We start from the raw sequence: 26,643 nt of genomic DNA on the forward strand, positions 1-26,643 counted from the left end.
GTTTTATATTTTAGACATCTTGGGGAGGTATACTGTACGATAAGCTTCACATTTCTAGCAACTGGTTTTAAAAGGACCAATGTCAGGTGTTACTTTTATCATAAGGACATTGAGATTGTGCAATCTTATAAGTACCTGGGTGTTCACTTGATAAGCTTCACATTTCTAGCAACTGGTTTTAAAAGGACCAATGTCAGGTGTTACTTTTATCATAAGCGAGCAGATAATAGATACAATCTTAAAGTGAAAGTTTATAAATAAGAGCGAGAGTGAAGACACCAATAAAAGTTTATTAAAGGTTTTTAACAATATGCAGTTTTGTGAGTTGCTGTACAAGGTTTTGAAATAATGATTCAGTTTGGTTACGATTCCTTTAACACCACTGGTTACTGTTTGTGACGATTATTGATTGCCCTCGGCGTACATGGCACAGGAAACAGAGCTGCAGATTTCTCTTTTTATTTGAGGTGACTGTAATGAGCTCCAGTATATTGTAATGAGGCAGGGAAGCTAAAAGAAGTCAGCTGGCCGTTGTTCGGCTCACCTCAAGCTTAACAAGTACTCATACATTCCCAATAGTCTAAACGTGTGTTTCTTAATAAGCCTGTAAAGAAAATTGTAATCACATGATCAGGTGTGTAGTTAGTAAAAATACATTTTTATCTTCACTATAACTCTTAATTTGTGTCACTAAAACCACAAACTCATAAATAAAATCTCTGAGAAACACATTATAAAAAGTGTATATTATTGATAAGTCTGCTTTAAATGTACAGTTATGCTGTTAATTTGTGTTGAAGCAGTTTGAAGTACAACAAAGAGAATCTGTATTTTTTAATTGAATAAAAAAACATGCAGTCATTTAATACAAGTAATATAATGATAACACAAACACTGGGCATCTGCATTTAATTAACAGAATATAACTGTGTTTCACAGTCATGCCCATATATCTGCTAGATATTTACATTATTTCAGTCAGTTTATAAAAGGAAAAAGATGAATCATTTATAAGCCTAAAAGTTTAGCCTGTCTAGTGCAAATATTTACCAGAAATAGCAGCATGGTTTCCATTCAACCAGTCACCTGCTGACACAAAACACAAAAGTGCCTGCTATATATTCAGCCATCAACAGTGCTGAGCAGCTTGAAGCTCTCGCTGGCTATGCTGATTTTTTGGGTTTGAAAATATTCCTAATTTACAGAGGATAGCCAAGAATTTAGCAACGTTTGAGCAGCTTTTGGACAATCAGACTTTTTGTGAGATCTAAGCCAGACTCAATGTGTGCCGTTAAAAAACAGACCCAAGAGGGAACTGAATAAAAACCAAGATGGAAAGAACACCTACGGAGAGATGAGCGAAAGCAAGCTCAAACAGAAAAACATTGAAAAATGTCATCGCTTGAAACCAGCCAGGACAAATGATGGAGAGCAAAAAGGAAAGAGTTACATCTGTTTGGCTTGACTGGGGAACCTCAGTCCAAATGTGTCCACCCCCCTAACAGTGCACATCACACTCAATATTTCACAGTTAAATTCCAGCTACTTTATAAACCCTCAACAGTCGGTCTGTTTCAGCAGTCTGCTAACACAGCACATCGTTAACTCTTTATTTCACCTGATTTACCCAAAAAACAGATTTCCTATTGCCCTTTACAAGCCAGTGGAAGTGATGTGGCACATTAAAGCAGTCAATACTGCTGCATAAACCATAGATAATGATATACTTTATACACACCCCGCAATTCAAACATCAGGCCCACAATACCATAGGACAATAAGTGATTTCATTATTGATTAATCTGTGTATAGTACAATATTCACTTAGTCTACAAAATGTCAGAAATTGGGGAAATTGGCTACCCATCACAATTTTGAGGAGCCAATAATGGCATCTGCAAATTGTGTGTTTTGTCCTAAGCCCAAAGATGAATAAATTACAAGCAGTAATCCTCACAAGATGAGCAGAAAAATCAACTCAAATAAAAAGCTGAAACCTGTGAAGGTTTAGAATTTATCAAAAAATAAACGACTTAAACTATTAATCAAAACTCAAACTCCCACCTATTGTCTAAATTCTGTCATTTTATCTGCTTCACAAGAGCAAATAGGAGTCATATGTGTTCATGGCTGGAATATTTGTAACGTTGCCACAATTTGTTTTTCATACTTTTTAGTCAAAATAAACAAGTAGCCAGCACTGGCTATTCATCAAATGTGTATTTCTTTGTATGAAATCCCGACTCTGTGAACTCTATGTTTTTTTTACTCTTTTAAATGATTTGTTTTGCAGTCAGGGCCGTTGGACACCTCACAGAGCCAGTGTGGAGTGAACATTGTACTCACAGTCATCATTCGGCCAGAAACATGACTCCAAACTAATGTTTATGTTGCTCCGTGTCCAATGGAAGTGAATATAACTAACATTACTTGTTACTTAACGTTACTAAGTAAACATTTTAGCAAAACAACGTTCGCAGGTGAAGACTGCAGAGCATCCATCTTGTTTTAATGTTTTTCTGCCTCCTAGTGGCCAAAGATCCATCAGCATTAAAGGGATAGTTTGGGTGTTTTAAAGTTGGTTTGCATGAGGCACTTATATCAATAGTCACGTTCCAGTACCCATACTACCAAACTATTTAGCAGGCTTAATGTAAGTACTATACATAGTGTGTCAAATGCAATATGCCAAAAATACCAGATGTTCTACTGCATCTGGTTGCATTTTGCAGTGTGCTATTCTCCCCCAAATCCTTTGTGCAGCAGATATATGCATATGAGCATCACCGATATAATAACAATAATAATAACTTTATTTATATAGCACATTTAAAAAACAGAGTTTATAAAGTGCTTTGACGGACAAAGCAGCAAAAGTACTACAATAAAACAACAGAAAGCTCAACGTAGAGCTTATCTTCTGCAAGTCTTATCACCTTTAGTTTTTAGCCTTGACTTTGGAACAGCCAGAAGTCCCCACCTGAGGATCTATGGCTTCGAGCTGGCTCATAAGGGGTCAACATTTCTTCTATATAATATTGTTCTTTAAAAATGATCAGTAAAATCTCAAAATCAATTCTAAAACGAACAGGGAGCCAATTAATTGAGGCCAGGATTGTTTCTAGGCGAGAGAGGGACTTTTGGTTGATGCCAGAGAGGAGGGAGTTATACTAGCCAAGTCTTGAAAATAGAAACTCATGAATGACTTTTTCTAGGTGGGGGTGATATATGCATATGAGGGTCCCAGTTAAAGGTGCAATGTTATAAAGTAGTGTGTTCCAATTGAATGCATACTTCATGCAAAATAACGTACTTTGTAAGGGCAACTGCAGTATGTACCAAAAGTAAAAAGAAACACAGTGTCAGTGTATTAATTACAGTAAAAGACGGTCAGCTTGCCCCCAGTCTGGAGAAGCAGACAGGAGAAGCGACATGGGAGCAAAGCAATGTAAGCTACTGCTGTGGTTGAGGGCAGAAACGATATTTTAGCACCTTAAAGAAGTTTAAGTGCAGCCTCTATATTTAGAATCATTTCTGACAGGGCATTGAACTGAAAGTGAATCTGTTTACCTGTGCTGGTTGCACATTTAGTAAGACTGCTCAGTGGAGTTAAGCCAGAATTTGTTTTGTATTTTCAGCTGCACAAAAGAAGACTTAATTTAACGCAAATTTGCCATTTTTACCATTTCTGAGACAAGAGCGTTGAAGCAATCAATCAATCACACCTGCTGGCAACTGATCAGAGCCACCTGCTGACAAATAAAATAAAAATAAAAACTGATGAGAGGGATAATTATTTGCAGACCCACTTAGCTATATTTAATGTTCATCCCTAGTGTTTTCCTCTCTGGTCATAATGTCTTTGTGACTGTTAAATTCGTTCAGGAGGCACAAATGTCCCTACTAAAGTCAACAAAGCTTGAGCTCTGTGTATTTTAGATAGAATCTACACCATTCGTGTAGCATAAAATATTCAAGAAGTATACAGGATTGTTCAACCAACAATCCGAGCCGTCTATCTGAAGTCTTATTAATTTGATGGATCTAGTGTATCTTATGTAAAACCCATCACACTTTCTACTTTGCAAACTGTTAATACATCATATAATGTTCTGGCATATCCAGACAGGATGTACCTTATCTCATCAGTTCTTACTGTATGTTGTGAGCATTAATCATGGATTTGTCTTGCAGGGGGGAAAAAATCAATACACTAATGCATTTGAGCTGAAATTGAGTTCATTATCACAATAACACCGAGAGCCATATGTGGGCCCTAAACACATTTTATTATGCCTCAATAAATGAAACATCCATCTTTTGTGTTTCAATACTTCAAAAGGTGGATCAGAGATTAATGATTGCTTATTAAAAAAGACCAATCACCAATGCAACAAGGCTGCAGCAGAAAACTGTCTATTCAGAAAAATACATTGGTTTTGCACTTTAACTAGAATATTGATTTTGATCAATTTCACAAAAGCAGCAAGTCTTGTAGTTGTTAGTTGATCAAGCTGGAAAAAGCATTAATTCCTGCAAAAACCCTCATGTGCTGTACCTGTTTCCATTATGCTAGGATGCATTTTGATGATTATTTGCGGAACACTACACATACGGTTAATTATATTTATAAATATGACCTGGAATTGTGCAACCAGTTTAAGAACAAAACAAAACACAAGGACAGTCATTTAGAATGCCATTTATGTCATTGACTTTTCAGGAATCTAATACAAATGCATACACATACATTTTACCACCTAAAACCACATTATAACCACTAATGCAATAAACATCACCATACAAATAGAAAAAGAATCAGCAAGTTGGCTTTCAAGCTTGGGGGGAGGGGCGGGGTCATGATGCGCCTCAAGCTCACATGCTCACAAACTAGTTTATACACATTCAAAAAGTATCATCCAGTATGTACACACACACACACACACACACACACACACACACACACACACACACACACACACACACACACACACACACACACACACACACACACACACACACACACAAAGCTTATATAATACAGCATTAAAGAAGAGTAGCTGTAAAAAAAGGCGTATGGAGGGAGGGAGTGTTACAGTATACAGTATGAGCCGGTAAAGGGTAACAGCCAAAGTGTACATAAAACACATTTTTCTTTACAGTTAAGCCAACGTCACGTTATATAAATATTCTTCATCCAAAAGTCAGTGCAGTGCCTTCTGCTCAGGCTTCACCTGGTCCTCATGCTCAGGCTTCACCTGGTCCACTTTACACCCAGTCTGTGCTAGACCTGGTCCAAAAAAATTACTGTTTCCACTTTACACACAAATCTTTTTACATCAGTTTTGTCTCTGATCTCCGACGTTCTCTATGGTTTATGTGTGTGTGTGTGTGTGTGTGTGTGTGTGTGTGTGTGTGTGTGTGTGTGTGTGTGTGTGTGTGTGCATGTGTTGTTGTTTGTTTTTTTTGCCACCCAGTACCTCAAAAGTCCAGCTGTGAAGTACAAGAGTTTGAGAGTTTGTTTTTTCTACCAATTAGCCAATAGAAAAAGAGATCAACAAATTTACAAGTGTCCATTTTGTTCTTTTCTCCTGTATTCCCTTTTTTTCTTTAAAAAAAAAAAAAAGAAGTTCACTGGAGCAGCTCTATTGGATTCCCCTGAAGAGACACATCGCGAAGACCATGGCAAAGAGCTGAGGAAAAGAAGAAAAAATAAACTATTAGCAAAATGATGACATGTATGTTAAGCTAGAATAGTACTGTATTACTCCCACTTAATTCAATAACCACATTTTGACCAGTTACAGTCCATGAATTAACTAATGTAAATTAGACTGCAACATCTACATTGACAACAAAAAACCAATAAACACATAAATCAGTATTTGGGTTGTACAATATTTTATCGGTCTGTAGCTATCCTACACACATGTATAGTTAACATATGTTTTATACTGCATCACTGGAATGACCTTGGTTTAGGAAAATAAAGCCTATTGAAGCAATCTGCATCACATCTCATCAGGTTCCCTAACACATACTGAAGGTACATGAAGTCAAGAAATTTGGTTAAATTTATTATAATATAAATTCTTTGTTTATGCGCAATTAAATATATTCATAAATAACTAAATAAAAAATAAAAAAAATACTTCAAAGAGAGAAGCAATACATAATGCAATGCCATCTGTTGTTACTGTAGTTTCTAGGCCATTGTATTATGAGTGACAGTTTTCTTTTTGAGAGACAAATGTTGTCAGAGTTCAATGAGATGTGCATGAAGGGTTTTCTGCAAGTGTTTTGGTTGAATTAGTGAATTGTGGATGTGATCTGAACTGCTGATCTGAACTGCAGAGACGTGTGTAAGTTGTAAAGTCTGATCTATGTTCCTGTAGCACCCAGTCTGGCCACTAGGTGGAGACCTTGCCATACAAAGACCTTGCATATAACACTACACTACACACATTCAGGCAAATATCCTCAGCTTGATGCAGAATTACCCATTCCTGAAATTAATATTCACATCACAGGAGAGACAAAGAAAAATGCTTCATTTGTGATTATTTCACACAAAAATGAAAAACCTTCATACCTCAATAGTCAGCACCACAATGGCCAGTGCTCCAGCCACATAGATGTACAGTTCGAAGTAGTCGACTACTGCAGAGTAACAGCCCTGAGGACACACAAAGACATGATGCTCAAAAGGCAATCAATGGGCTATAAACTTGCAGAATTACAGAGACAATTAAAGTAACATCACAGCTTTAATCGAGTGGCGCTCTGAACAAAGGCTCTGTTGAATGAGTGGGAAGCAGGGCCTCCAGCCTCACTGCCTTTTAATGAGGGCTCTTTGTGTGAACGAACAGGGAGAGAGACACACATTGTGGACATCTCGCATTGTTCTAGTGGTTTGAAAAACAGCAGGTGGAGAGTGTGGTACAAACCTCTTCCTATCAGCTTTCACTGTAATTACATTTCACTCCAAGGCTTTCTTTACACACATGGCAGCAGGGATGTGGGTGTGCAGGTGTGTAACTGTGAAGCTCACCTAATTTTTATTCTCTTCTTTTGCACACATGTATGCTCCACACAAATTCCAATTTACCAATGTATGCACACGTACACACACACATGCTCAGATGCAGACATACACCGGTGTCTTCACTCTATAACACATAGTAAGATGGCCTCTCATGACACCCCAAAGGCACTAATCAGACATCGAGGAGGAGCCACAAGTCAACCCTCAACTGTCTCCTGCTCTAATTAAACCTGGAAGGGGGTTTGGAAGGAGGGAGAAAGAGAGAGGGCAAGGTAGAGAGAAGGTATGGTGGTAGATGTCAGAAGTTACCTTGTTATTGCGGAACATCATATTGCCTAATAAGCACTGCTCCTGGTTGATATAGGCCACCTCTCCGGTCTGACTGGTACGCTGGCAGCAGGCTTCTGGCACCATATGCTTTCGGTTCATCATCCTGAACAGGCTGTCCTTATAATCCTCTGGGCTGTTCACCCCACAGCAGTCAAACTGGTGGCAGGAGAGAAGAGAATAAGAGAAGAAGCCCTTTTTCCTGAGTGCCTATTTGTGCACTGGCCTGTGGTCCACTGTATGCGTGCACCAACCCGGCATGAATATTGACCTAAATGTCTAGGATTTTATCTATAAAATATATTCCCCTGACGCCAGTCTGCAAACCTTCTCTTTTCCACAGACTGTTGGTGAAAAGCAATGAGTTGGTAAAAGCTACAGTATGAAAGCTCTTTGCCATGTGTGCTGTGGCCTTACTGTAGTCATGATGGCATTCCATGTGGAGGTGAAGACGTCAGTGTTGTTGTAGCCCTGATAATGTCTCTTCAGCTCCTTGGTGAAGTACTCTCTGGTCAGCTAGAAAAGAAGAATAGCCGACAAGAGCACAGGTTAGTGTCACCATTGGGATATCTGTTTTTTTTCCACGTCAGATAAGATCACTGGACACAAGGGCTGGGTATTGTTTTAATTGGGGACTGCATCGATGAGGGGAATACTTACATGCTCCCGGAATATGAAGGCCAGGATGGCAGCAGCCAGCTCTGCTAAGAAGATGAGCAGGATGAGCATGAAGAACTGCAATAAAACAGAAAAACAGAGAGAGTGAGAGCGAGTATGGTGGATGAGTGGCAGAAAAAGTGCACGTCACTCAGTAAAAAATCACTTTCTGGCTGTGGCCGCTTCACTCAGCATTAACTATGCATGAGGCTCGAGGCACGGAGGCATATAGAAGGGTATTTTGCTCTTTTTGGCTTTCTGTTTCAAGCATGACAGTCCAAACAACTGACAGACAGAATAATCAACACATATGCACACAAACAAGATCAGTAACAGAACTACATTTCAAATTTGTCAGTCGACTCACAAAGAGGAGCAGACACTTGTTTTCGCGGATGGCTCCACAGCAGCCAAGGAAGCCCAGGAGGAAGAGCATGCCTCCCATCCCCAGGATGATGTAGACACCAGTGAATAGCAGGGGGTTGGCTGCTACAATTTCTCTGAACCCTGTGGGGTCCACCAGTACCCATACTCCCACTCCCAGGAGGAAAGAGCCTCCCAGCTGATGGAGGAAAAAAGGAGAGAAGACACTAGTTAGACAAAACAGAAATTGGCTGAATCTTGAAAACTAATGGGAACTCGGAGGATAATTGGTATCCCCAGTGTCAGAAAAAAACATTCAACAAGAGGCATAATGGGAAATAGGTTTATGTTTTTTTTTCTCCAGGAAAACATGCTGTTAATGCAAATCTCTGAAAGGTTGGGGTGAGAGTTGAGGGCAGATAAAAACCTGGATATCTACAGAGCAGTAATGCCTTGGTGGGGGGTGGGTGGAGATATCTACCCTGCTTCAACTAAACCCCCAACCTGCTAAAGAAATGCACAGCACTGCAGCCTCCATCCTCTCCACCCCCTCCTCCCTTTCACTAAACCCCTATCTGCAGCCACCATGGGGTGACTCATGTGATTAAGAAAAGAAGGTATTGAGGTAGGGGGTGGAAGAGATCTGAGCCTTACACACTTCTACCACAATCCCCTTCTTCATGTCACAGAGAGAGAGAGACCTGGGCCTCCGCAAATGAACGCCACTTCATGTCGGAGGCAGAGGTTATGGATTGAGGAGAGGATGTAGCCATTTTGAAAGCTCATTGGGCTTGAAAAAATGCTGTCGTGTTACACAAGTGTGAAACGGCAATAGAAAGAAACAAAGGGATGCCAGTGAAACACAGTGGTTGTTATTGAGTGATTCCAACAGTCAAGTTCATTCTTTGCTCTGCTGGTTGCATTATTACCCCGGCCTCGAACAACCCCGTCTGAGTAGAGTCTCTAAACGGTTTGGTTGTGCTTAATAAAGCAGGAAAAGAGATGAACCTTCTTACTCAGACCCTCCCCCCCCCTCCTGTACAGGCTCAGACTAACAGGATTACCCTTGATTGTCTGATCAAGACTGATAAACTCAGGTGCCAGTCACAAACTCTTCATGGCACAGTGTGCCTCGGATGTGTGTCAGCACACTGAAATCTAATCAAAAGAGAATTTGATGGAATCAAGATTGCCTCCATCTAATGAAATGCAAATGTGGCTCCATTAGTCAATCGGGCAGGGGGCAGCCGGAAACCCATCTCGAATCATTAGATTGACAATGACTTCAGAGATGGCCAGATTAAGTGTCTTTGAGAGAGAGATGAGAAATACTTACAAAGATGAGGAAATTGAAGACAAACATGAGGTACTTGATGCAGCTGAGACAGTCCCCCTCCATGCTTGTCCCCCGCGCTGAAGCCTCTCCCTGCCCCTGAAAAAACAACATGAAACATAAACATTAAAATTTGCCACTTAATGAATCCTGCCAAATGCTCACAGAACTCCCATTCTCCTGCTCTCTGGAAAGGCATTCAAATGAAAGTGCCAAGAAAATAAAACTCTGCAAAAAACCTGCTCACATTTTTAACGAGTTCTGCCACTCAAACACACACACACACACACACACACACACACACACACACACACACACACACACACACACACACACACACACACACACACACACACACACACACACACACACACAAACACAAACACAAACACAAACACACACCGGCCTGTCAGTTAATTTGGTCCAGTTTCTGCTGAAAATCCTTGTCTTATCCCCTCAGGCGCACGGTAACACACTATAGTCTCTCAGCAATCCCTTAAGTAAGAAGTTTGGGCTACGCAATGTCGACCACACAAGACACAAATCATCTCACAACACACACCGTGACGACTTATGTCATTTTAAAAATGCGCTTTTCACAGTCAGGTGACCTGATTCCCTATCAGCACTTCCCATCTCTTGACAGATGGGTCTCTGGGTTCAATGTGACTCAAGGGGCTGTCTATCTGTCTGTCTAAGAGCATTTAAAGGATATGAGTCCTGACTGGGGCTCAATGTGCATTAACCCACAACATATGGCCTTTACTATGGAGCCTCTTCTACTTAATGTAATGAGAAGCAGGAGCCATGTGCTCCCATCAGCCAACCTCCTATCTGACATAAACACACTTTCCCTGATGAGGGTCCGTCCTGGAGGCACTCCTGGTTAATGAACAACGCCTCTCCTGCATTAGGAGACAACATGTGTCTCTGTATACGTGACCCTGTATACATATATATATATATATATATATATATATATATATATATATATATATATATATATATATATATATACATATATATATATATATATATATATATATATATATATATGATGCACAACAGCCTTCCTTGAGGCATTTGCTTATCCTACCAAGCTGGAAACGAAAAAAGATCCCCCCCCCCGGGAAGATAGGAATTGTCTAAAGATTCATCTCTACATATTCTGCAAAAACTGAAGAAGAAAAAAAGTTATAATTGCAGTCTCAGTGAAGGAGGAAAATTAATTATTTGGCAGAAATGAACCGGCACTCTGTGCTTTGTAGTTGTGATTATTAATTTGCTCTCCCATAGTGATAGCCAGGATCGAGGCTAGGATTGAGGCTGAGTAACAAGCGGATTAAAAGGAAACTTCTCTGAGGAATTGTAAATAGGTTTTACACAACTATGCAGCCAGACACTGTCACCTCTAATTGAAAACAAAAAACTGAACATGCCTTTCTTTTCATTTCTTTTGTCTGAACTTTGCAGCACATCCATCACATGCAATCTCATAATCTTCAGAATAATCTTTTCCAATTCCTTATGCGCTGTCAAATGACTCCTCTGTGTGATCTGTCTGCTTCTCTGAGGCGACGGTGAAGCTTGGGTTATGATGGACGGCAGCATTTTGAAAATGATTATTCTAAACAGAAGCATGACAATTGTGCAAATTAGAAAGTTATCACCCGTATCATTTTCTAGTCTGTTTTTCTTTTATTGTGGTGTGCTTGCACCGGTTTGTTTTTTCCTTGCTGAATCTAATTGCAATGTGCTACAAGCTCCAGAGAAAGTTTTCTTTGTCTCATTGTAGCCTTGTTTAAGTTGCCTCGACAATGAAAAAATTGAACAATACTGAAGATGTGAAGGCGGTCTTTGTCTGCTGTGGGAGCGAGCTAGAATGAGAACATTTCCTCCCCTCACCAGCCTGAGGGCTTATTATTTTCCCCCTCCCCAGACCCAGGGAAATTGATTTAGAGCTATGGTTTAACACCTCCTCTAAATCATAATGATATGCTAAGGTATTGATCACGATCCTAGTGGTACTCTGAGAGCAACCAACAGCCACATTGCATGAGATGGGTTTTAATTAACCCCTCCCACTCACATGCTCATACACACACACACACACACACACACACACACACACACACACACACACACACACACACACACACACACACACACACACACACACACACACACACACACACACACACACACACACACTCACGTTCCTAAGCCCCACTGAAAAGCTTAATGAGGGCACAGGAGGTCTTAATTGAGATTTGCATACATTACAGTCTCACAGAAAGAAGCGACAAAAAGGGCCCTTTCTCATCCCTCCTGCTCTCCACTGTTAGTCCTGGGCCCCTATGAAGAGTGCAAACTGTATTTATTGGAGCAGTGGATGAAGAGGCGGAACAAGGAGGGGGAGGAAGGGGAGGAAAGGGTCGGATGGAAAAACTCTCAGGGGCTCAGCTCCCATCTCATTCTCCAAACAAAATGTCTGATTTCTCTTCCAGCTTCACCCTTTAGCTCTTCGCTCCCATCTAAGGGTCAAACCAGCTGTCAGATCTGTAGCCACTTTTTCTTTTTTAAGCATTAAAATGCATTGGATGCTTAAGAGTGAAGTGGACTGTATGGGCCTAGCCAGGCTTCGAATAACAAGCCTGTGGTGCAAACCAGCATAGCATAAATCAAACTGCCACGGAGACCCTGGAGAAAGTGCAGAGTAAACAAACTGATCTTTCCCAGGACTCCCACGGGATCGGTGGTCCTCATCGATCACAGCCCAGCCGTAGTGATCAGACCACTAAGTCCCTCTGAATATTCTGCAGGGTGCATTATGCAGACAAGGGAAACGTGGCTCACACCCCAGGAGCTGCAGTCTTACAACAACATCAACAAATTACTACAAGATTAAAGGCAGATCTTCCTCAGGTGTGCTGTTTCGCTAAGCCAGCAATGTGTCGAGAGAAGGAGTTGTGTTGCATTGTATGGACCAGGAAAAAAAACAACCACCCAATATAAACAGACAACACACACACAGCAGTATGGATATACTTCACTGCTATATTTGCAGACAATGTGTTTGTTAGCTGGATATACTGAATGTATGTCCTCAATCTGACAATTTGAGTGTCAGTTTTTGCCCTGAGGTATCCAGTAAATGCCAACTCCTTCTCCTGTTACTGACATCATGAAATGCCAAACGGCGCTAAGATCCTATTGTTTACTCTTGGCAAAGACCGATCCACAGCCAGCTTGGGCTGAGGAGCCTGGCATGGTTCAGTTTGATAGTGGATTAATAAGAAGTGATCCTAAATCAGCTTCACAGTGCCGACAGAAGCCAGAGCTCAGTAATGAGGGCAAACCCATCTGACCTAAATTCTTCTCAGTATGACGATGAGGAATTCTGACACATTTCCACAGGCCTGTTTCATGCTCAACTCAGAAAAACCTGAGGCAAGTTGGGCCATTATCTACACTATCAGCCATGATGGTCGTGTTAACCGACTGTGGTTAAAAGATAAGGAAGACATAGACCCGCATTCAGAGGGCTCCATGTATAAATAGTGAACCCTTTGGAGGTTCTCCTTGAAGCTGACACTTTCGGCACGATTAATGAAGTGAGCGCATATTCCCCTGCTTCACTGGCCACCGCCCCGGACAAATGGATCAGCGCGACAAGGACACTGCGTCTGCTGCTCAACAAACTGTCCTAACCCTCCACCCACCTCTGATAACCAGCCAGTTCACTTCATCGTGAGTGTGAGCCTGCATAATAAACTATCATTAATACTGAAACCCTGTTGAGACGATAAGGGTTAGAGCTTGACCCCTTTAAATGTCATTGACCCTCTAAATGATCACCTGTAGTTGAACCCTGGGGACGGCACATTTCGTCCTCTGGCTCCTCGAGCTCAGCTGGAGCAGGTGTGTGTTTTTTCCATTGATGTATGCAACTCTAGAGCTCTCTCTCCAGATAGCACTAATAGCCTCTGACAATGACACCGAGGGACCACACACATGCCACATCAGCCTTTATCTCAATTAAAAACCCATTTTCATATTTCTCTGTGACTCCCTAAATCAGCCGCAGCACGTAAACACCCCAAAATCCGAATAAAGACAGGCTCCTCTGGCAGTGAGCAGGGCTCCCCCGAGGCGCACCATGTCCCTTAATGAACCTCCAATTAGGAGAGAATGAGCCCTGGGCTGTGCTGTCACACTGAGGAGCTTTGAAGTGTACCGAATGCTAAGCAGCTATATCACTGTATGCTGCTTTAGAGGGCATGCAGCTTGCAGTGAACAAGCGCAGAGAGAAAGTGTGCAAAAGTAGCTCAAAGGCAACCGAGCACACAGTGTGTGTGGGTGCAGCTCACACAGAGAGCACACTGTAGAACCTCAGCCAGGTTAGGAAGTTGGAGAAACTGCTAGGTTTGTAGCAAAGGTCCTCATGTTGGTTTAAATGCGCAGGTGGAGACATACAAATGCACTACCCTCAGGCAAGCTTAATGAGTTTTCACAGTGCATATGTATACAATAGGTGTACATTATCAACTTCTGCACATTAGGGCATTGATAGTTCATTGCAAAAAAAGTAGGCAGTCTCAGATGAATTTGCTCTGCCTTGCAAAGACATTTATCATTTCAGTCCACCGCTGCAATACGTGCAGTGGATATAAAGCAGTTCTTATCTGTGCCTGTGAGAGGCGCTCTCCTGACCCATTCAGTCAGGAAACAAAATTGTGTGAACCCCCAAGGGCAGAAGTCCTCTGACCAGGCAGCTGACACATTCCTGAACAAAAGGCTGATTAACTAAAATGAACAAATGCACAGCCAGAAATCCACTGACCATGTGTTGTCAACAGCACTGCAGGCCAAATTCTTGACATCCCAACTGGGTACAGATCCAGCTGTTAGTTCAGTGCCAACAGTTGCTCATACTCCTACAGTGAAATTGATTCTGCAGCTCCTTAGATCAGAAAGATTGGGAGGGGGAAGGGCATTGATAGCTTCTTGGTTAACTCGAGCAGAGGACATGTGATTGAGATCAGCAGATTTTGGCTTCTATTGAACACTAGTGCGTGTGTGATCCTCGCTCTCTCTCAAAGCAGAGATTCTCACTTAATTGTGTCGGCACCTCTATCTGGCTGAGTGAAGATACAAACTGGCTGGACTTGGCTGGATCAATACAAGGCCCGGGAACATGGTCAATGATGCATTGATCCCCTGGTGTTCCAGCTCTTAGTCCGCAAGTTGTCTGGCAGCAAGGGCATGTGGTAGCAGAACACAATGAACACATAAACACTTCTGCACCCTACCACCTGGAAGGACTCAGCTCGGGCTTTTCCCACAGGGTTCTTTGGATGATGACATTGGGGCTTTCCACAAAATAAGTTATGACTCAATTCAAAACTAAATGCTCAATTATTACTTAGACGACAACAGTGGGAATTGTTCCCCTCAATCATACTTGTATTTGTGTCTTCTTTTCTGCAAGTTTCCACAATCGCCTTACTATGTCTGGGTCATGTGGAGTGAATTGAATATCTGTTTGACAAAAAGTTGGAAAAATCCAAACAATAACTCACCAACTCTACTTGACCAGTGTTTGACCCTCAGGCAAGAGAAAATTCAAATGTTTTATGATGTTCTCTCTGGACCTTGTTTTATGGCGTATACCGTTCAAGTTGAGTATGTTGTCTTTGCCAAATCTCCATAAAAAGAGAGTTTGCATCACAGATGGCCTCGGCGGAAATAAACAATGGGGGGTTTAAGGAAAGACAACGCTTTCAGCCTCAGGGGACTAAACACAAAAGGAAACTTTGGATGGTAAACATGCGCACAAGCACAAAATACACACCGATTCACACACACAAGGGCTTGTACGTCACCAAATACTAACAATTAAAATAAAATATGAACACTACGGTGAAACTAATAATCATAATTGTGGTTTTCTTATGGCTCAAATACTACATTTTGTGAAATCGCTTGGGGTTGTTTTTAGCACATGTTGGAATCTCTCCAGCCCTCCAATACGGACACTGGTCTCCACGGCAACCCGGATATGTGGTGAGAGTGGCCTTTGTCTGCAGAGCAGTGTTCTACTGCATCTCCACTTAGCACTAGTTCCTGTTAGAAAACAAAGGGGAGCAGAGCCGAGCACTTTACAACAGGGGGACAGCTTGGCCAGCCATTTGTGTAATGAGCGATCACTCACACCCTGTTGCAAGGCCATATGCTGGTTTGAATACAGCTAGTTCCTCTCTGTAGAAGGCCTAGAAGCTGTTTCATCACTTACTGATGAGTCTGTGAAGCACACACACACACGCACACACATACACATCCTCCACAAACTCAGCTAAAGTTCAACGAAAGAAAAAGCAAACCAGCAAAAGGAACAGTGTAACCTAATTTGTGTTACAGGCTGGAGTTTCTAGCGCAATGCAAAGATAAAAACACAAGCCTCGAGGAAAAAGCATGTGAATGTTTGTTCCTGAGATGAAAGAGAGATCAATAAATATTGGAGGCCCCATTGCAAACAACAACTATATAGAAATAAACCAAAAGTGTGTTAATGCTGGAGCATGAACAGTGTAGCAAAAAATGCATGATTCTTTGATCTTGCCTTGTAATTTGCTGTAATGGAGGCATCTTGAGGTGTGTGTGGTTATTAATGTAACTCTGCGACTGTGAGGCTGTGTGATTATGGAGCAATCTGTTGAGATGGTGCGTACTTTAAGCATTAAAAAGATAATTTGAGTATATTATAATTGACCATTTGCTAAACCCAGTCCCCCGCTGATACTCCATCAAGCTGTCAGAGCTAACTGCACTCCCAGAATAAATTATCTGGTGGGTACAACTTTATACAACGTTGAAACAAAGACAAGCAGCCAATAAGTCAAAAGTTTAGCCAGATGATCTTAAAGAATTTATTTGGAGGTAAAATTGAAAATGAGCACCCAAATTGTTGGTGATAAAGAAAGTCAGTCTGCAAACTACATTGGATGTTTATACCTTACAATTTAGGTAATAATTTTGAAATCTTTTCTCCATCAAAGAAGTTTGTTAAGCTGTCTTGCAAACGGATATGGTCATCTGTCTACTTGTGTTTCTTATCCTATCTGAGCTCCTTTTTTCAAAATTTTACTCTGTTCCCGCATATCAGCAATCTTTTGTTCAGCAATTCAAATTCTTTCCACAACTCAGAAAATAAGACCTAAATTGTACAAAAACAGAATTATTCATTAAGTCACTTCTTATAAAATAAAATAAAAATCTGTTTATAATCTTACATGTCACTTGCACATGTAGCACAAATGTATTTCACTGGTTGGCTGCTTTTATGGATATGCGCCCTGACTGATTACAGCTGATGTGTCTGGGTCTAAACTCCCCTTTAACCTGCAATCTATACATGTCTGCTGCTCAGCCGTGCCTCGAATACTAATATTATAAATGCCAATGCAAATCAGAGTCTAACAAAGACCAATGTTGACCTGCTGTGCTGGGTAAAGGACAAAAGCACTTGTCTGGCTCTTTGGAAGGACCAGCTTCATGCACCGGCTCTCGCCAGCATCGCGCCTCCTGTTGACGGCAACAATGGCTTTGCGTCTGAGCTGTCAGCATCTTGCTGAAAAGAGTCCGTCTACAAGCTCTTTCTGCAGTTTCTCTCGCTGACTTAACATTCCCCTGCTGGAGTGGAATTGGTAGAAATCATTCATGGCACCACCACCGCATTACAGATGTGGATGGAAAACTAAGGGCAAAATATGTTTCACGCTGAAGATAGAAGTTGTGGCTTTTCTTTAACACCATGTGAGCTTTATTTATAGATAAAAAAGTACCATACCATGTGTATCCTCTTTTGCCTCTTCTTTGTTCAGGTGAAGTTGATGACTTCTCTCGGTTCTCCCTCCTCTCCTGTTTTCATGGGCTGTTGGACAGAAGCACAATGGTAGAAGCAGAGGTCAGGACGGAGCTAATGAGATGAATAAACAGTGAGGCCAGGAGGCAGAAAAGTGGCACATTTGTCTCGGTATGCACAATTCATTTAAGCAGAATAAGACTGTGAGCTTGCAAAAAAACCCACAGAAAATAAAATTCTAGGACACTTAAAATGACAGAGTTTGCATTTATTATGTATGAAGCACTCGCTCCCAGCAGCGGGCTAATTTAAGACTGCATCAGTGTTTTATGTGTGAATGTTTCACTCAGCCGGAAGGCAAAATGAACAAGGAAAGAATGAGAAAAGGTACTGCCTTTAATGGTAGCAGTTCGAGCCTGTCTACTGGGCAGGTACAATTTTAATATCTTCCTTGAGGTATTCGAATGTGTGTATCATCTTACTTAGTTAATTATCCTTTATTAGAAAACCCAACTCACCACAGTCTCTTCATAAAGCTTCTGACTTGACCTTGATGAGCACCTGAACTCATGCATTATTCAGTAAAATGAGAAGAATACCTAGCTTTCTTACTTGCTTGCTTAAACTGTCAATGCACAATATGTCGCCTACCAACTGTGTCTAATGAGCGTTAATGCTTTAAACTTTCTCCTGTTTCTAAACTGCTTTGCCACAAGTGTCTCCCTGCTGAAAATAACGATATCGCAATGAGAGCCAATTAAACTGCTGGTATTCCAGACTCGATGTGCAAAAATAGTCAGCAGCATGGTTTTGACTGACAATACTTTGGAGCCGGTTTCAAAGCCCTGGCACAGTCAACTGCAGCATCAAATATGGCGAGAGCTGCCTACGGAGGCATGAACAGCATGCAGCTCTTGCCATTAGACGGTGAAATACAGGCAGGGTACTCTCAGTCTGACAGGGGCTGGGGATGGAGAATATCCCAGGAGTGTTCTGGCTGATGGAGCCAGCCACAGCGTCCTGCCGACACACCATATTGCCAGCAGACATCAGATTCACCAGGACGCTGAACCCAACTGACAGTGGCAGCAGCACACCCTCCCCCATACACAATGCAGTGGCTTGGATTGCATCTAGAAAAGGCAATCAAAGCCAGAGTGAGGAAACGGGACGTATCCGAGAAGTGGTGAGATGTACTGGAATGATACACTCCCTTATCACGGAGCCTTGAATTCAGACACTACAAAGCGCAAGCTGAGAGAATCAATAACATCTCCGTAGTGGCTACACATGCATGTGGAGCCAAAGGATGGATGGAGTAATTTACAAAATATTCACCATATGGCTTAGAAAACATAGCCATAAGGTAATAAAATACTGTAAAACCCTTTCTATTTAGTTTGAGTATTACAACAGCAGCAGATCTGTACGTTTTCATCAACATCATGTCTGTAATCTATTACTGAGCAGCACAGTGGTCAAATTTTACCCTGAAGCCTGTTGCAGAGGTGCTTTTTTTTCCCGAACCCCTGTTTAGAGAGCTTTTAGCTGTTGAAGAGCAACAGTGGCGAGGGTCTGCATTATTTTTTGGTTTCCATGGAAACCCTTTTCACTGGAAAGTGGAGGACCAATAGGATCGCAGAGCTTCATTGAATCGGTTATGGGGGTGAGAAGAGAGATGAGCGCAGACGGCTGAGAAAGGACAACAATAGGACGAACCCTCGAGGGAGAGCAGAAAGGCCAGGCTGAGGGTCCAACAAAGAGGGGAACGACTCAACACTAGAGAAAAGGTTTCATCTACATCCGCTCAATGGCTTTCCTTTTTAAAGATAGATCTCGACAAATAGTCATTGACATTTAAGCTCACGAGCACTGTGGGATATTTAAACACCAAGGCAGCCACTAATTGATTAGCCTCCGTAGATATTTCAGGCTCTGACAATATTGTTGCATCACCAACATCTATCCGGTGTGTAAGACAGTAGAACATTATAAATGATGTGCCGCTGCATACAGTATGTACTGTTTATATCCCCCACAGTCCCATTCACAATAGAGACGGCAGAGGAAACTGAAGTGGCTGTAAAAGGAATAAGAGGAATGAAGGAGTCAGTATGGTTTAAATTTACTGCTTTTTCGATTTTCAAACATTGTCGGCCCCGGTTTTGTGGGCTGCGGACCCAAGTTTGACCAATTAATCAGTTTGAGTTGGGTCTCATTTTAATGGCATGGGTTTAGTCTGTGTGTTAATACGATCCTTACACACTCAGTATTAGCTCTGATCACATGGTACATCATAATCAAAGCTTGATTTTAAGAAAATCAGTAGCCAATGAATGTGATTTAAGCTTATACATGACAATTACTTTTTGGAATTTTGATTCACAGACATTTAAGTAGTTAATAAAAAGATGATTTACTCTCGCCCAGTTGGCTGCAGAAGGTTTTGTTGTTGGTGCAGGAATTGAAAATAAGACTTCAAGCTGCTGCGGTGTTGGTGCTCTCTCTGTATTAGGTTCTGTTTGGGTTGGATTTATGGTCAAATTATCCTCAGGTCTTATAAAGTTGAGTCTAACTGTACTGAGTGTACAAAGTATTTCAACTTCCCTCTCAAATTCATTTTTTTTACTCTTCAAACAACTATCTCTGTTACACTTTGCATCCAAGTGCAACACCAAGAGGGTAGACTGTCTGAAAGTATGAACTGTTATCTACATTTGTACAACTCTTTGTGTCCTGCTCTTCTGAACGCAGGCTTTTCACCATGCAGCTGTTTGCAACAACTATACACATTTTTGCTATCAAACGTGTTCTGACGAAATGTTTCACACACTTGTTCATTTCGGACCTACCGCGACCTTTATGTATGCACCATAGGCTTAAGGCTAATCTTTTATGTTTCCTTTTATGCTGCCATAAGTCTCCTCATCCTGCCATTCAGCTGGGCAACCTTGACTGATATGTCAGAGGTCGTAGAACAGCAGGGAGTTTTAACAGCCAAACTTCCTCTGGGGACAGGAAGTGGGCAGGAAAACAAGGGAGGAAGTGACAATTCTTCCGTCTACACTTTGCAGCTGGGTTTGACCTCAATTTCTCGCCAGTGTTGATAAAAGCAAAACCTCTGAGCTGTAGAGGAAACATATAGAGATGATGACCTGTGGGGCTTTTTATGCCTTTAATCAAACCTTTATAAATACACTTTATAAAAGGACAAATCTACAGTTGTGGATGTCAGCTCTCCCTGATGATCTCCAAGTTCAAGACCAGTAAGAGATTAAAGAAAGGAGAAAGAGGGTAATTGCAAGCTGCCATATATCTCCTGAACGGCTGGCAGCTTTAATGAGGGCAATTTTATCACCTCACCTCAACTGGATTTATTGATCTAACAGTGTGAGTCAACTACCAGAGATAAAGATAAACCACCACGATGGAAAAATAATACCCGATCTGATCAGAGGGCATCGCTCAATTAATCACTCACTCTCTTCTCTCTGCTAACCTTCTGTTTTCTTTGTTCTACGTCAACAATTTTTCCAGCTAAATATGCAGACTGAACTCATTACACAGTGATCGGTTTTCTCTGTGTTAATTGTTTTGTGCTAAATGGAAACCTGATAAGAATTTGGCCCCTGGTGATGTGTTTAGAGGGTGCTATTTTGATGCTAATGAACGCTGACAATGTGTCTGCCTCTTTGGTAAGTCGGCGGCAAACATAAGCCAGGACACTTTTCTTTGTAGCACACTCCTCCTGCCCATATGTTTACCTCTACATAGTGCCCTCATCAAAGAACGATGAGAAGTATCTTACACAGATCCGTTCAAACATCTGTAACCTGCTTCTTTAATCACACAACACCAACTTCTCTCTACTGACATCATGATGAAAAACAGCAACAGAACAACTTGTTGTTATTTTCTTTAACCCATGCCTGTCAAACTTAACAAGCTGCCTCGCACACCACCACACTTTCACCCTACTTCCCAGGCCCCAAAGGCTAGCCCCCCCCCTGTCTCTGAGGAGCCAGGGGCCTGGAGGGCAGCACAACGGTGCTTTGAAGTCGAGCGATTAAAGAGGAGAGACCTGTCGAATTGGGATGATGGGGCTAAGGTTGGAAGAAGGGGAGGATCAGTACGAGGGACAGGAAAGGCTGTGAATACTGAAAGCTCAGGGGCCCATGGGATACAATTAAGAGCAAGGTTTTTTTTTGGTGAGGGTTACAAAAACACACCAAGGATACCAGCAGAGCAGCCTTCCAAGGCAAGGTAAGAGTTCATTACTGCATACACAGAGGGGGCTGGGGCTGTTAAACTCTCGTCAGTTTGTTCGCTGACTCCCCCACCCACAGGCCCTACGAGCTGACGAACAGCCGCACGATAACCATTTCCATCCTAGTTAAATCCTAAAGCCTAGTAAAGCTTGAGAATCATGCAGCTTACAGAGCCTCAAACTTTGAAAGGAGCTGAGATGGAGATCCAAGCTGCCAGCACAAAGAGGAAGTTTGCATAGAGTCTTCCCCTCAGGATGTTTTCCTCAGCTAAAACATTCTGAGTGCACAAAAGACAACACACCAGATTTGGAGTCAAGTCAGATAAGAAGAAAGACAGGACAATAAAAAAAATTACGTGAAAAGATAGGACTAGTATAAAGAAATGATTTTCATCATTATAGATTAATGTGCAGATTATTTTGTCCATGCAATATCTAAGTATTTCAGCTGTAGTCACAACAAATTGTCAGAAAACCTGATCCCAAAAATACTCAGTAATAATCTATAATAATGATTATAATTGAGGAGTATATTTGATGTTTTTGTACGATGCTACACCCGAAATACTAAAAAACTGTTAAAATCCATGCTATTTTGTACTAAAACATATGTTTATATTTTCTATATTGAATGTAGAAATATGTGTCCTTTAAGTCAAACCAGCCTGTTGAACATGTGTTAAACAACACATCTGGTAACCATTTCTAGGCCTCATTTAAATGTTGCTAAAATACCATAAAGCAGTAGGTTCTGTATATATTTGTTGAAATCAGATTCCATAGCAAAGACCACATCAGCCATGATCATTACCACAAGGTCCTTATCAGAGCGAACGGTCCTATACCTGTAACGTTACTTGTAATTGTGAATAGCTGACCTTAATATGCCCTCATCTTGGCCCTTCTGCCTGCTAAAGACACTTGAAATATTTTAGTGTGCTGACAAACAATGCGGTAAACATCCCAAATGTAGAAGATACACAACAAGTGGAACCAGATTCTTTGCTCAGTGGGTCCAGATGCAACTTATTTCCTTAATTAAATCAAGTGGAGGGCATTTGAGTTTGGACTCCTCCACAAGCAAAACTTCCCTCTCATCGATAGCTAATTTGGTAAAATGCACCCAAAGCTATGCCAAAGCAGTGATGTTTTGCTTTTGTTATGTGAATTTTGCTCCATGACCACTTGGCAATTGCCTGTGCATCACAAGACAATGCAAATGGAAAACAAAAGCTTTGACACAACTAGGATTAAAGTATCCAACAAACCCAAACAAAAGACGATTTTTACCAAGAAATTGGCCGAGGGACACTGGGATCACTGCCTGGTAGTAACAACATCAGTTCACGCCAAAATCTGAGGCCCAGTGGGTCCGGTTCTCATCGCTGACGGTTTTCACTGCATATAATGATGAGCACACCAAGCTAGGCGAACCACTCTGTAATTCAGATAATAGCGGTGATTGATTGATTCCAAAACAAATGTTTCTATCTGGCTTATTTGAGGCATAGAATTGTTTTCAATCATTGACAAGGTGAAACAACACTGTAAAGCCTGAGCTGAAACAACACACTGACCTCCGTTGTTTATGAGCACAAACATCTGGCTCACATTACAACACAAATGTATAAACAAACATGGAGGAAGATGGCAGGATCGCTGCCCAGCTTATAACGTCTGGTAGTATTTTTGATTTCACAACCTTGTCATGGCAATGTTCATTGTTGCAGTAATCCAGCCAAAATCTCTCTATAAAAACATGTTGGGGTTAGTCATAAGGAAACGACAGGAAGCAACCTGTTCCTCAATCTGGACAACAAACACCAGAAACATATTAAAGACACACTGCTTTGGAGTTTCCTGTGGTTTTATAGAGGACCACCGTCGCTAACATCCTGAAAATCAATACACTCTTAAGGAATAAAGATTTAACCTTCAGGGAAAAAGAGCAGATGCGCTGTATAATAAATGATTGTAGCTCTTTTTTAGTCAAGTAACGATTAACTAAATTGAATACCAGATGAAATGTGTTGAGATCTGTAGCTTACCACCTCTGCTTATCCATTTCCTGTGGGAAATCCTACTTACAGAGTAGTATCACTGAAATGATCAATTAACTGACACAGTCCAGTGTTTCAAAATGAAGCAGAAATCACTAAGGAATATAAATATAGAAAAAACTACATAACTGCATCACTTTATGAATTGCAGTAGAAATGGAATCAGCACCTTATGAATTGATAATATATTATATCAGGTGGTCCCTATTGATTGGAGTCTCACATTTTACTAGTTGACAGTATAAATCAATGAAGTTTTGATCTTACACAGGCAATTATGTGCACACTAAAATCAATTTATTGTGCCCCAATTTATTGAGTAATAAAAAAGTTACGTCTAATGCATCATCTCCAAATTGAAACAAGTGCACAAGTTATCCAACAAAATTAAAACATTGGAATTAACTTTTAGTTTCCCATAGTACCTACAAACGCAAGAATAAATGAATGTATTTACATAAGTAATACAGACAACAGTAGTACTATCTAATGCTGTAACTAACCTAAAGAGTTAAGTAGGCAATTGCAGTAAAAAATACAACATGAAAAACATTAAGTTGCATTTGTTATTTTGGGTACTCCAGCAGGTTTTCCTATATATAAAAAATAAGTCTTGTGTTTAAAATGATGTCAGTTTCAGGGCTATTCAGCTTGGTGAAATAATTAAAACTGCAGTAATGGCTAACACTGTACTTGTTAAGAGCTTACATTCAGGTGTATTAGAGTACCTGAGGCAACAGACGTTTTAAATGGAAACATTGTTTGACTTGATCTTAGCACGAATTGTGCTCAAGTGAAACACACAAAGCCGTGCTCCATCACAAGACTGAAAGCCATCACACGTATTATGAAAGCTGCAAAGAAAATCAGTTAGAAACAGCACTTTATAACAAAGTTTCTGCACACAGAGAGATGGTAGCCTGCGTCTTTGTGGATTTTGCAGGGGGCTGTACGGGAGCAGCAGGGCAGGTGTCCCACTGGGTTACGAGACCCAGAAGCTTTGCATCTGGATTGTTTCCTCAGCCCAGAGGGGCTCCACACTGGGACCTCCTCATAAAAGTGCACATGTGCCAAAGAACCCCAAATCCCTCCATATCCTTTATCTATGTCAGCCTGTATGTGGCAGCTGCGGTGATAGCACATAACAAGCAGTGAAAATGACTCATGCTTTTTGTTTCTCACACTGAAATGTGCTGTCACTAATGGCCGAAAACCCTGAAATGTGTTTCTGCATGATGGGTAAAAAAATGGTTTTATCACTCCTGTTCTTCAGCAGAGCAGAACGAGACTGATGGCAGGAGGATTACTGAAGCAGTGGAAGATGAAACAAGGATAAAGAAGAACTCTGAACTGTGTAAGTAAGACTTACTCCAGAAAACCTTAAGGTACACCCCTTTCTACATGGGTTCACTCTAAGCTCCACTCCGTGGACAAGGAGTTGAAAGATATCCTTTGAGGAGATATCCTGCTTGTGAGCGATTCCCAAGAGGAAGCCAAGAGGGACTGAAATGTGGAAAAAGAGGGTTGGACATTTTCCATGGTACAATCTCGTGAAAATGCAGGAGTGCTTTAAGAAACATTCCTTCGATAGGCTGACGGAGCCACAAGCGGGGAGACGTCAGGAGAAATCAAGCTTGGCTCAACACAAAAAGCACTCAGAGAAATGAGATTTAATCTGCTGAGCTTAGAGTGTATTAGCCAGATGTAAACAGTCAGTACCAGCTGTGAGAAAGTTAACTTCTACGGCCCTGCTGCTTGGAAAAACAATTCATGAAACATCAAATACTACCAATGAACTAAACTCTGCAAAACAGTTATATTTAAAGGCCAAAATAAAAACTTTCAAAAGCCAGGGACATTGCAGCAGTGGGAGTCAGTGGGTTAAGGTGAACTGGCCCCAGTGAAACGCTTTCTCTCTGAGAATACTCTGCCTCCGGGCCTGAGCTGTGGGAAAGGGAGTTTATGCAATTACATCACATTGATTTATGGGAGACAAAGGAAAGATGGGGAGAGGATGGAAACTGAGCCACTTGGAGGCGGTCCAAGATTTGTTCCCTGAAGAAACACAAGTCGATAGGTTTACACCACAAAACATGATGGATCTGAGACAATTGTTTGGGGATGAATGTGGTCAGTGTAACACTGGCAACGAGGTCAAACCTATCTAAAATGATGGGTTTTGATTTACAACCGAAAACACACAAAACTATGAGAACAGCCATTATTTGTGATACAGAAGCTTCTTGATGAACCTGCTCATGGAGCACAGGCAAATGACAAGTGCAGAATAGCAATAACACCACCGCTGAGCGTGCTTTCAATTCTCTCAACTCTGGGAAAGCTGATGACAACTGCCTTGCTGGAGCAGATGCTGCTGATGTTGTCTTGAGTATTAATTGGGTGTAGTGATGAAATTGTGAGTAATGCGCCCAAGCGTGCACTGCAGCGTTAGCGGGGTAGCATAACTCCATTAGCCCACCGCGGCCTAACAGTTATAAATAAACAGTCCATTTAGTGCTCTCCACTACTGTAACAGGACCACAGGATAGACCGCAGCCGGGGTAGTAATGGTGAAGCACATTACTGCTCTTCTGCTTATTTAAACATTTGCAAGGGACTTGAGTTTAAAATGCAAAAAAATACCCCCAATATATGCTATCTTCCTTCTACTTGTCTAGGAGATGCACGTACAGAAGTCCTGTGAGCCGAAACCAAGCCACCGTGTGA

General features: G+C 41.3%; 1 protein-coding gene across 1 annotated transcript in view; it reads right to left on the minus strand.

Moving 5' to 3' along the window:
* Positions 1-5,373: 5,373 nt before the first annotated feature.
* The window catches only part of LOC129108556 (tetraspanin-18-like), a 30,768-nt gene continuing 9,498 nt past the window's right edge, over positions 5,374-26,643 (minus strand). The window contains exons 2-9 of the mRNA XM_054620412.1: positions 17,575-17,658; positions 9,729-9,824; positions 8,397-8,591; positions 8,033-8,107; positions 7,790-7,888; positions 7,355-7,531; positions 6,593-6,676; positions 5,374-5,693 (exon numbers count right to left, since the gene is read on the minus strand). Of these exons, the coding sequence (XP_054476387.1) occupies positions 5,646-5,693; positions 6,593-6,676; positions 7,355-7,531; positions 7,790-7,888; positions 8,033-8,107; positions 8,397-8,591; positions 9,729-9,824; positions 17,575-17,577 (777 nt within the window). The 5' untranslated portion in view covers positions 17,578-17,658 and the 3' untranslated portion in view covers positions 5,374-5,645. The remainder of the gene's footprint in view (positions 5,694-6,592; positions 6,677-7,354; positions 7,532-7,789; positions 7,889-8,032; positions 8,108-8,396; positions 8,592-9,728; positions 9,825-17,574; positions 17,659-26,643) is intronic.

Source organism: Anoplopoma fimbria, chromosome 19 (genome assembly GCF_027596085.1).
Source record: "Anoplopoma fimbria isolate UVic2021 breed Golden Eagle Sablefish chromosome 19, Afim_UVic_2022, whole genome shotgun sequence".
Classification (NCBI taxonomy): domain Eukaryota; kingdom Metazoa; phylum Chordata; class Actinopteri; order Perciformes; family Anoplopomatidae; genus Anoplopoma; species Anoplopoma fimbria.